Source organism: Miscanthus floridulus, chromosome 16 (assembly GCF_019320115.1).
Source record: "Miscanthus floridulus cultivar M001 chromosome 16, ASM1932011v1, whole genome shotgun sequence".
NCBI classification, from domain to species: domain Eukaryota; kingdom Viridiplantae; phylum Streptophyta; class Magnoliopsida; order Poales; family Poaceae; genus Miscanthus; species Miscanthus floridulus.
Window position 1 is genome coordinate 38,497,544 of NC_089595.1, and position 12,789 is coordinate 38,510,332.

The following is a 12,789-nucleotide window of genomic DNA, read 5'->3' on the forward strand; positions in this document are numbered from 1 at the left end:
ATGCTCTCTATTTCTCACCACATTCTGAAAATTTAGAACCTTCTATAAACATTTTGTCCTCTGCTAATTTCTTGGCTTTTTTGTCATGAAGGAATTTTGGCCTAAGTTATTGTGCACAAGATCAAACAGCGGCTGACAAAAATGATTCAGTATCGTATAAGAATGAGGAAACTTCAACTGAAAGTGAGGTAGGCACTTCTATTTTAAATACTATAGGATGTAGTGTAGTTTCTTTAAAAATATTCTTTTTAATGTTCAATGAGTGCCAGGGAGGTAAATATTTTAAATGTTATAGCATATAGTTTAAATATAACATAATAATTAATTCATGTCTGATTCTGTTCAGTAGGTATCACCGTGTCCTTTATATTGATTTACTAAAAAATGACAAAAAAGAAGGTATATTGATCCTGATCCATTTGTACATTCTGAACCAATTTGTTTTTATTACTTTAGGAGAGCCTCTGAATTTCACGCTGAAAACAATATTCATTTTGGCATAGCAAGGAGAAAATTTCCAATGTGGAAGTAGTTATGTATAGTTCACGAATTTACATTGCAGATCATGAAGGAGAGGACTATTGCATGAGAAATGCCTTGTACGTAGTTTGTACAATCTTGTTGAAACAATAGCAAAAAGGTGATACTTTAGGTCGCCAGGATTATGAGAAGTTGGAGGTATTTATGGCAATAAAGTGGGGAGCCTTTTATCTAAAAAAATTTGCACCCAGTCATGTCTATTTTGAAAAAAGCAGTTGTCATATCTTTACTTTCTTATGCTTGTCCCTTCTATTGTATCATCCCACCGCGTTAGCACAACTGTAAAGTCACCGTAGCGTTAGCATGAGCATACTACTATAAAAATAAATGTTAAAATACATTACATATACGATTCTGAAAGCTCTAGTTTGGTTTTGGTGAATTGATGAAACCCTAAGTGCTAACCTAGTTCATCAAGTGATCATGAGATAGGTAGCACACTTCAAGTAGAGAAGTAAATGAAGATCATAACATGACAATGGTGATAGCATGAAGATGATCAAGGGCTTAAACTTGAAGAGAAGAAAGAGAAAAACAAAAAGCTCAAGGCAAAGGTATAACTTGTAGGAGCTATTTTGTTTTGGTGATCAAAACACTTAGAGAGTGTGATCACATTTAGGTTTGATAGCCGTACTATTAAGAGGGGTGAAACTCGTATCGAAATGCGGTTATCAAAGTACCACTAGATGCTCTAACTCATTGCATATGCATTTAGGATCTAGTGGAGTGCTAACACCCTTAATAATATTTGTGAAAATATGCTAACACATGTGCGCTTTCAAAAAAATAGAATGCCTATTTTCTATTGCGCCGGATGCAAATTCTTGGTGGTTGGCACATTGGAGCAAGGGTGGAGAAGATAGAAGTGAGAACAGAGCTGATGCCAGCGTCGATCCAGTGACCGGACGCTGGATCCAGGAGCACCGGACGCTGACTGCCTGCGTCCGGTCGCATTGACTGTCGGTACAGTGGCTAGGGTTTACCACCGGACGCTGGGCTGTGTCCGGTCGAGGAAAACCAGGTTTCGACCCTTACTGTACTCGACCGGACACTGAGGTTTCAGCGTCTGGTCAGTTTTAACCGGAGCGTCCGGTCAGCGTCATAGCCGTTGGAATCTAACGAACAGCGTTTGAAGACGATGACACGTGGCGTCCATCTGTGGACCGGACGTTGAGTCCAAGGTCTAGTCAAGTGGACCGGAGCGTCCGGTCAGAGCGTAGAGTACCCAGTGAGGGGTACAACGGCTCTATTTCGTGGGGGCTTCTATTTAAGCCCCATGTGAAAGGTCCTAATATGGCTAGAGGGGGGTGAATAGCCTATTTAAAAATCTACAAATCAACTAGAGCAATTTAATTAGTATGACAAATAGCGTAATGCAAACTTGCTCTAGCTCTACAAGAGTTGCAAGCCACCTATCCAATAATTCTAGTTGCAATGAATATTTAGGCACACAAACTAGCTATGTAATTACTCACTAAGAGCTCTCAACCTTGCTACTCTAAAGAGCTCAACTAGATGAATGTAAATAATAAAGCAAGCTCTTAATTCTAATTACACTAAAGAGCTTGTATCAACTAGTTTGTAAGAATGTAAATGGGTGAGTAGAATGATTATACCGATGTGTAGAGGATGAACCAATCACAAGATGAATATATAGCCAATCACCGGGAGAATGCCAAAGACAAGAGACAATCGATTTTCTCCCGAGGTTCACGTGCTTGCCAACATGCTACGTCCCCGTTGTGTCGACCAACACTTGGTGGTTCGGTGGCTAAGAGGTGTTTCACAAACCTCGTCCACACGATTGGACACCGCAAGAACCGACCCACAAGTGAGGTAACTGAAAGGACCTAGGATGCCGCCTAGAGGGGGGTGAATAGGCGTTTCTGGAAATTAACACCTTTAAATGCGGAAATAATTAGAAAGGGGAGTTTCCAAAAATGGAAACTCCAAATTAAGAGTACTACCACCCCTCACAAGTTAGCCACAAAGTAAACAAGGTATAAAGAATATATCTAGAAGCTACAACCCTGCAGCACCAAGTTAGAAGAGACAATAAATATTTTCAGCGCTGTCAGGAAATACCGGACGTGTCCGGTATGAATACCGGACGTGTCCGGTATACACGATTTCTGCAGATCAGCCCCAAACTTGCTCCTTTCGATTTCAATCTTCAAACCAAACTGCAGGCACCTAATGGAGATGACAATATACACAGAGAACCTGCAGCACAGCTAGAGCAACACAAATATCAAATGAAATGCGAATTAAGACACGATATTTGTTTTACCGAAGTTCGGACTCGTTCGAGTCCTACTCTCTGTTGAGGGGGCTGCGGGCGACCCAGCGAAGGTCAGCCCTAGAGGGTACCACGAAGGTCACTCTAGCCGGAGTCTTTTCCAACTCCTTTTCCTCTTTCCACTAAATGATTCCGAGGCGGCGGAATCGACCGTTACAAACTTTCCGATGCAACCACAATCTCTCGGTTGCTCTCCGGCGACGCCTAGCCATCTAGGACCGAAGAGTCCAAGAGTAACAAATGCGAATCACGAGATTGACAATATGCACAAGTGCTCAAGTGGTGGCTTGCTCTCTTTTTTAAATTCTTTCTCAACCCACAAATTGATTTTGCAATTTGGATCACACACTCACTAAGAGAGGGTTTAGGAGAGTTGGCAAGGCTCAAAAACGTGTGCCTATCTCAGCAGAATCAGCAGCCTCCAAAGGTGGAGGCTTGGGGGTATTTATAGCCCCCTTGAAAAACTAGCCGTTTTATAGCCGTTGCAATACCGGACACGTTCGGTATGCATACCGGACACGTCCGGTATGACTCACACTGCGCCGACGGTAACTAAGTTACAGCGATGTTGTGAGGCATCGGAACTCCCGAAGAATGTCAGGACTTCCGACCGTTGGAACTCCCGACACAAGTCGGAACCCCCGACCCTCAGTAAATTTGAAAAACATGTAACTGAGTTAAAGTTAGTGAGGTGTCGGAACTCCCAACACATGTCGGAACTCCCGACCGTCGGAACTCCCGACTTACGTCGGAACTCCCAACCCTTACGGCTTTTGAAAACTAGCCGTTGGCTTCTGGTCATCCATACCGGACACGTCCGGTATGAAAACCGGACACGTCCGGTATGACCAGGACAGAGAACCCTCCAAGTCAGTTGAAGTGCGACACGTCGGAACTCCCGACCCATGCCGGGACTCCTAACCGTCGGAACTCCCGACCTACGTCGGAACTCCCGACTAACCAACCCGAGAACAACAGTTTTACAGCTGCTGGACAAATACCGGACACGTCCGGTATGAATACCGGACACGTCCGGTATTGCCAGACCAGCAAAAAAACAGTTAGCACTTTTGTCACTCAAATACTCAAAAACTCACATGGGTTGGCTTGAGCACTTATGAAACATTATCTATCAACATGATGCATCCCTCTTAATAGTACGGCATACCTGTTAAACTCAAGATAAACGGAAATATGAATTTGTACCACTTGAGTTGTTCTTTTTGAATTGATGCCGTCCCTTCCAATCTTCATCAAGTAAGGGTGCTAACATGTTGATGTTGATCTTTTCACTTGAGCATAGCCATCTTGAGCATGTGACTTGATTCCATTCATCAAGTTTGAATAATCCCAAATGTATCAAGTCACTTCCATCAAATACTTCATCATAGATTTGATCCTTCACATCAATATGACCATCTTAGCTTGAGTAGTACCTCAACTAAATGCAAGTACTTTCTTCTTCACCCTAGCTAGGTTCTTCGGCCGCCAAGCCGTCGCTTGCCCTTCACCCTTGCTTAGTACCTCGAAGCCTTTCCTTGCTATCTTCACCATCTCAAGCCATCAAGTCACATCTTGTGTTGAATCATCCATTCATATGTATTGTTATCTTTTTTATTTTAATTTAGCAAGCTTCAAATATGAGACCATTTCATATGCAATCCCTTATGTCTCATTAACTAATAATCATGAGCTTGCTTTCACATAGAACATGGAAATCCCACAATAATTAAGCCTTAGCATGAATTCCATTTGCATTGTTATCTTGTGCTTGAACTAGATTATTTATACAACAACACATCATTTTGGCTTTTATTAAGTACCTGTGAGATAACCTATTACCTGTTCACACTTAGCAAACGGGTTAGTCCTTTAATCATGTTGTCATTCAATCATCTAAAACCCACTAAAGGGCTAGATGCACTTTCAGTAACTCAATGACACGAGCAATTTACTAGAGTTACCTTTCGGCGCTCCGCCGGAGAAGGTACAACTCCCCTCACAATCACCGGAGACGGCCACGAACAATCACCAACTCATGCCGATCCTCCACTGCTGCTCCAACCGTCTAGGTGGTGGCAACCACCAAGAGAAACAAGCGAAATCCGCAGCGCAACACGAATACCAAGTGCCTCTAGATGCAATCACTCAAGCAATGCACTTGGATTCTCTCCCAATCTCATAATGATGATGGATCAATGATGGAGATGAGTGGGAGGGCTTTGGCTAAGCTCACAAGGATGCTATGTCAATAAAAATGTGCAAGAGTTATCCCTTGAGCCGGCCATGGGGCTATAAATAGAGCCCCCATCAAATAGAGCCGTTATACCCCTTCACTGGGCAAAACATGCTCTGACCGGACGCTCCGGTCATACCGACCGGACGCTGGCCCTCAGCGTCCGGTCAACCGATAGACGCCACGCGTCACCAGCTTCAAACGCTATTCGTCAGATTTCAACGGCTACGAAGCTGACCGGACGCTCCGATCAAAACTGACCGGACGCTGAAGCCCCAGCATCCGGTCATTTCTAGTAAGCTCCCCGAGGCATGTTTTTTTGACCGGACGCGTCCGGTCCACCTTGACCGGACGCAGACCAGCGTCCGGTGCTCAACCCTAGCGACTGTGCCATCTGACAGCTCGACTAGACGCAGCCTTTCAGCGTCTAGTCGCTGAGTGACCCAGCGTCCGGTTAGTAGACCGACGCCAGCATCATTTCAACCAACTCCATTTCAACTCTAACTTCTTCACCCTTGCTCAAGTGTGCCAACCACCAAGAATTTTGCATCCGGCGCAATAGAAAATAGACATTTCATTTTTCCAAAAGCGCCGAATCCATCTCAACCCTGCAAACACCTTGTGCACATGTGTTAGCATATTTTCACAAATATTTTCAAGGGTGTTAGCACTCCACTAGATCCTAAATGCATATGCAATGAGTTAGAGCATCTAGTGGCACTTTGATAACCGTATTCCGATACGAGTTTCACTCCTCTTAATAGTACGGCTATCTATCCTAAATGTGATCACACTCATTAAGTGTTTTGATCACCAAAACAAAATAGCTCCTACATTTTATACATTTGCCTTGAGCCTTTTGTTTTTCTCTTTCTTCTTTTCCAAGTTCAAGCATTTTATCATCACCATGCTATCACCATTGTCATGATCTTCGTCATTGCTTCATCACTTGGAGTAGTGCTACCTATCTCATAATCACTTTTATAAACTAGGTTAGCACTTAAGGTTTCATCAATTAACCAAAACCAAACTAGAGCTTTTACCATGGCCGGCTGTGGCTCATATCTTTAGCCATTTTTCATTGATATAGCAACCTTGTGAGCCTAGCCAAAATACTCCCACTCATCTACATCATTGATTCATCATCATAGTGAGATTGGAAGTGATCCAAGTGCATTGCGTGAGTGATTGCATCTAGAGGCGCTTAGTGATCGTGTTTCGCTGTGGATTTTACTTGTTACTCTTGGTGGTTGCCGCCACCTAGACGGCTTGGAGCAGCGAGGATCGTTGAGCGGAGGTGGTGATTGTCTCCGGCTCCGATCATGGTGATTGTGAGGGGTTCTTGACCTTTCCTCGGTGGAGAGCCAAAAGGTACTCTAGTGAATTGCTCGTAGCTTATGTGATCCTCATCTTGTGTTGGTTGTGCGGCACCCTATTGAGGGTTTGGCGTGTGAAGCCAATTAGCGCGTGAACCTCCAAGTGAGTGAATCGCCACAATGAGGACTAGCTTGCCGGCAAGCAAGTGAACCTCGGTAAAAATCATTGTGTTCATCATTGATTCCGAGGTGATTGGTCATCATTGTTATTCATCTTCGGGATTGATTGGTTCATTCATCTACACTGCGGTATAACCCTTTTGATCACTCTCTTTACTTTACCGCAAACTAGTTGACAAGCTCTTTAGTGTAGCTAGTTGTGAGAGCTTGCATGCTTGGTTGGTGTGGCTCTTTAGTTAGCCTTTGAGAGCACACTAACATACGGTAGTGTCATTGCTCTTGTGTGAATTGACACTATCTAAACTAGAATTATGGTAGGTGGCTTGCATTTTGAGTAGGCTAGCGTAACACTTGCTTCGCCTCATAATTGTCTAACCATTTGGTTAAGTGTTGTTGTAGAAATTTTTATTAGGCTATTCACCCCCCCTCTAGCCATTAGGACCTTTCAAATTCCTATATAAAAATAAATGGTGAAATACAAAACATATGTGAGGGTGTATGATAGGGATTTGTTTCTAAAAAAAACAGGTGTTCACAAATCATAATCTTAATTAAGAGATACATAGATAGAAACCAAAATCAATCGTGCTCAATCATAGGCTAACGTTTCTATTTTTTTATCAGATTATAATTGCACCATCGCCCGCCCGAGACTCATGTCTTCGTTCGCCCGCGCCAAGACCACCACCACTCGCAATCACACGCGACCCCCGCCCCGTGGCCTCGCTCGACTGCAAAGGGCTCCTCGACTGCATATAATGGTGTCACCTACGAAACCCATCGAATTCTTCGCTACATAATAAACCTTCGCCCTCCCTCGCCACCAGTATCAACGCGTGCATCGACTCCCCTCCATCAGCAAGTGTATTGCTGCTCGCAACGTCTGCTACTTGGTTTTGTGAGAGATTTTTAAGACATGCAGTATTAGCCATGTGACATGCACTAATATTTACATGTATACTCTAACATGTGTACATGATGTTATGGAGATGCGACGGGACTTATTTGTGGATTTATTGGCGCACGAAAGAAATGGATATCGAAGATTTCTTCATGTCGATATAAAACATTTGGGCTGTTCGGCTGATGATTTCTGCGCCTGATAAGCCAGCTGATGTTGTTTTATTATGAGAGAAAAGCATCGTGTCATGGCTGATAAGCCGCATCACGGAAATGTCTATACAGTAGAGTTTGTGAGCATGCGACGCCACGCTCTCCATAACTGTATTAATTTCACGAACTTAATTTGTTTTTTTTGGATTAAATGTCACGTTAATGTCTGTATTTAATTTTAATGTATTGTTATCTTATCGTGTGATCCATGTATTTTTAATACAAAAGTTTAGTTGTTCTGTAACAACGCACGAACACGAACCTAATAAGAAAAAAGAAAAGAAAAGGAAATGTGACGTTCCGATGAACCGAGGATCGAGTGATCTAGACACCGAATGTTGTAAACCATCTGAGGCTCTCATGATCACCAGTGACTCGTGGAACACGAGCAGAAACTAGAATTGGCTGAGATTGTACTGCAGGTCTACAGCACCCACGGGACCACGGGACCAGTGACTCAGCCAGCATTGAGTAGAGGCAGAGCACACTAGGATGACATGACACCGATGTCGGCGCCTCGGCGGCAATTGTGCCTAAAAGGAATAGGGCCTTGGTTAGATGCCACCAAAATTCGAAGTTTTTTCACTCTCTCTTTATCACATCAATTTTTAGCCGCTTGCATGGAGTATTAAATGTAGGTAAAAAAAATAACTAATTACATAGTTTAGTTGGAAATCACGAGATGAATCTTTTGAGCCTAGTTGGTCCACGATTGGACAATATTTATTAAATAAGACGAAAGTGGTACTATTCATCGGTTTGAAATTTTTTCAGCATCTAAATGAGGCCTAGAAGGAAAAAGAAACCGCTGCGGCAGCCCCTGCCTCGTCATGGTCAAAGCCAAGCAACTGTTCATGCGCTTCCCGTGGGCAATGGCGGAGGAAGAGAATTCAAAGCAGCGCTCTTGGCAAGGCCATGCGCCGCCGCCCGTCTTTATCCAGCAGGGGTTAATGGTAATTAGATATATCCAAATCTAATAAGATAAAATAAAAAAATCTTATTTACCCACAGGTACGAGTCCGAGTCAGCCGCTTCTAGGCCTGATGGCGATGGGAACCCGTTGTCGTCTCGTCCCAGAGGCCAGAGGGGACGGAGGCTATAAATAAAGCTCCTGGCCAGAGCCACGAATCCTCCCAACCCAAGGTCGTGCTCCACCGATTTTCCTTTTTCCACGAGTGGATAGCGCGTCCAGTACAGATCTTTTCGTCTTCTTCGGTGTGGCCTGTGAGAAACCAAAATCTCTGATTCCGGCGCGGGATCTGGCATTGTCGCGCCCAAAGGTCGCAGCTTTCGTGTTGCCAGCCGGTGCCCGGCCGGTTGCTGAGCGTGGAGGTTGTTGGTGCCCGCTAGCTGTTCGACGACGGTGACGAGGCCGGGGTCGACGTCCACCATGGTGGCGGAGGCGGCGGCGGCGGAGCGGGTGGTGGCGGAGCTCCGCGAGGCGTGCGCGGCGTCGGCGGCGCGGCTCAACGAGGTGGCGGCGGCGATGGAGGCGGAGATGCGCGCCGGCCTGCGCGAGGAGGGCGGCAGCAAGGTCAAGATGATCATCTCCTACGTCGACAACCTCCCCACCGGGTAAATTTCTTTTGTTGCCATTACCACCACCACCACCGGATTGCTTTCATCGTCATCATATTCGTATCGACGCGATGCTATGTTCCGCACTACGAACTGGCTTTCGTTTGCTAGCACGAGCTGCCTTCTTGTCTCTGTTTGTTCGTTCGTCCCTTCCGTAGATACAACGCGTGTCCTCCCGATCGACTCGACCCGTGCTGGCGTGTCTTCCGCGTGTTGGCGTGAACCCTTACCCCTGTGCGGCGGCACGTGCCAGCACGCGAGCCTGCCAGCCTGCCTGCCTGCCCTCCAATGCGCTGCAGCAAGCTGGCACGTCCTGGGAACAGAGCAACTGCGAGGAGGTTGGACTTTGGAGTGCCAGCGCACAGTGCCCCCGTCCCTTTTCTTTTTTTTTTCTCCTCTTGATGATGGAGGTAATATCCGACCTGACTGGCTAGTTTAGTTGGATAATTAGCCAGGGTTCAGTTTAGGGGGTGTTTGGTTCCTACAGGAAAATTTTAGTCCCTGTCCCATCGGATGTTTGGACACATGCATAAAGTATTAAATATAGACGAAAAAAATAACTAATTGCACAGATTGTGGCTAATTTGTGAGACGAATTTTTTAAGCCTAATTAGTCCATGATTTGACAATGTGGTGCTACAGTAAATATGTGCTAATGGCGGATTAATTAGGCTTAATAAATTCGTCTCGTAAATTAGTCTCCATCTATGTAATTAGTTTTATAATTAACTCATATTTAATTCTCCTAAATAGCATCCGAACGTCCGATGTGACATGGACTAAAATTTAGTCCATGAAACCAAACACACCCTAGCTGAAAACAGAAAATCTGGCGAATAAGCAGGCGCAATTCATGATGCTGCCTTGCTGTGCTCTTTCCTTTCCAGTTTAGCAATCTGTATCCTGCTCAACAATTGAACAGTCAGTTGCGTGGTACCAGCTGCTATTGAATAGTCATGAGTGATCTGTTGCACCGGCTGTCCAGCCTACCAAAACAAGTCCAGCATTTGGTGGAAGTCATTCAAACCAGATAAAAAGTCGTCCTGTATACATACAAAACAAAACATATAAAGATCGCTGCCTGATGGTCATCGTTATGATTTTTCCAGCTACCTGTGCCTACCTGTTGTCAATCTCTGCTTACATGCTACGATTGTCCAAAAATCAGGAACGAAGAGGGTGTCTTCTACGCCTTGGATCTCGGCGGAACAAACTTCCGCGTCCTGCGCGTGCACCTCGCGGGGAAAGAGAAGCGTGTCGCCAAGCGAGAGTCCAAGGAGGTATCCATCCCTCCTCACCTCATGTCAGGCAACGCTTCGGTGAGTAGTACACATTTTCCAGGTTTATTAATTGTACTGTCCATTTGCGCCCCCTAGCTCATCCATGGGTGTTGGGTGTTGAATTCTTCAGGAGCTGTTTGGTTTTATTGCTTCAGCATTAGCCAAGTACATCACGAGTGAAGAAGGGCACAGCAGTGTGTTTGATGATAAGCAGAGAGAACTCGGGTTCACATTCTCTTTCCCTGTGCGACAAACGTCGATTGCATCAGGCACGCTCATCAAGTGGACCAAGGCATTTTCGATCGACGACGCTGTAAGTATTCATTCTTTATTTCATTTTGTGGCTGTGAATTCTAGATAGTTATTGTTACCTACTAGAGTTACCACAACATATTGCTTTATGCAAAATCTTGCAAGTCTATACAATACAATTCTTATACCATAGCATTTCTGAAACTATTCAGGTAGGTGAGGATGTTGTTGCTGAGCTGCAGACGGCCATGGAGAAGCAAGGCGTCGACATGCGTGTGGCTGCACTGGTTAGCCCTTAGCTTCTGACCCCATCTATTTCAGCTGTTCTGATAGAAACAGCCCTTTCGTAGGATCACAGGCTGACAATACATTTTCATGCCTCAGATCAACGATACCGTCGGGACATTGGCTGCGGGTCGGTACAATGATGAGGATGTCGTCATTGGTGTGATATTAGGTACTGGCTCAAATGCCGCGTACGTTGAAGAAGCAAGCACCATACCGAAGTTGGAGGGAGAATTACCCAAATCAGGAAACATGGTAATGTTGGATGTCCTGATAATATTTCTCATTTCATTCATGTAACTTGTGTAGAGCAGCACAGGATTACCTGCCTGCTTTTTGCAGTGTTCTCACCATGCTTTCTGCATTTCAGGTGATAAACACAGAATGGGGTAACTTCGACTCGTCCTGCCTCCCAATCACAGAATATGATCAAGCCTTGGATGAGGAAAGCTTAAACCCAGGGGAACAGGTAGGTTTGACAGGAAGCATGGACAATGGTTCTCTTATTCATGTTAGTAAAGAAAAAACCTTTGCTTACAAAGTTTAACTGTTACTTGTTTTCAGATCTTCGAGAAGTTGATTTCAGGGATGTATCTTGGCGAAATTGTAAGGAGGGTACTGCTTAAAATCGCATCACAATCTTCAATCTTTGGCAATGTCAGCCACACTAAGCTCAAAACTCGCTTCATTCTGAGGTATATATCTTTTCTCTGAACAGCTGCATGTTATATCAAACACCAGAGTTAAGCACAGTAGGGTGAACCACCAATTAGAACACCACCTGCGTTTTTCAATTTCTCAACGGACATATAAAAAGTTAAAACTAAATGCTGATCAAACGTTGCTGTGTAATGTTTGACATTTCAGGACTCCTGATATCTCTGCGATGCACCATGACGATACGCCTGACCTGAGAATCGTGGCTGAGAAACTGGCCGACAACCTCAAGATCGTGGACACGTCCATGGATACAAGGAAGATGGTCGTCGAGATCTGTGACATCGTCACCAGCAGGTCTGCCCGGCTGGCCGCGGCGGGGATCGTTGGGATCCTCAGGAAGATAGGGAGGGCAGTGCCCGGCGACAAGCGCCACTCCGTAGTCGCCATCGACGGTGGCCTGTTTGAGCACTACGCCGAGTTCAGGAAGTGCCTGGAGAGCACGCTGGTGGAGCTGCTCGGGGAGGAGGCGTCGAAGTCGGTGGCGGTGAAGCTCACCAAGGACGGGTCTGGCCTCGGAGCCGCCCTGATCGCAGCTGCTCAGTCCCAGTAGTAACAGCACTGAATGGCCGTGTGTCGTTGTGCAGGTTCCTGGCACTCGTGATGTACTTGTAGTGAATTCCTGTATGTTTTCAAAAACAAGCTTGTTTGGAATCTGCCAAGTAAATGTTCTAATGGAAAGTTTTTTTTAAAAAATAGCTCTAATGTAAAGTTGCTTTTTTTTTGCGATCAAAGAGATTCATTCATTAAGGGGGTGCCGGATTACAATCCGAGATCAGCACGTTCGAAACACAGGCCGGGGCATAAGACCACCACCCAGCTCGTGATTCGCCTGCGACTCGTTTAGCAAGTGTATGCGCTACTTTGTTACATGATCTAGCAACAAACGAGAATTTAAAATCTTGGAAAACCAAACTAAGCTCCCTAATCTCCTTCAGAATACTCACAATGCTCGATCTTTGGTTCCCTCCTGCCATCCAGAGCTTTATCACC

At 45.0% G+C, this 12,789-nt stretch overlaps 1 protein-coding gene across 1 annotated transcript; it reads left to right on the forward strand.

Annotated features, from left to right (window-relative positions):
- Window positions 1–8,801: 8,801 nt before the first annotated feature.
- Window positions 8,802–12,492, forward strand: LOC136513222 (hexokinase-7-like). The gene is made up of 8 exons (XM_066507212.1): window positions 8,802–9,259; window positions 10,431–10,581; window positions 10,673–10,855; window positions 11,007–11,081; window positions 11,179–11,334; window positions 11,450–11,548; window positions 11,644–11,774; window positions 11,947–12,492. Exons 1-8 carry the CDS (start codon window positions 9,075–9,077, stop codon window positions 12,347–12,349), a joined length of 1,383 nt encoding a protein of 460 aa, XP_066363309.1. The 5' UTR covers window positions 8,802–9,074; the 3' UTR covers window positions 12,350–12,492.
- The last annotated feature ends 297 nt before the right edge of the window (window positions 12,493–12,789 follow it).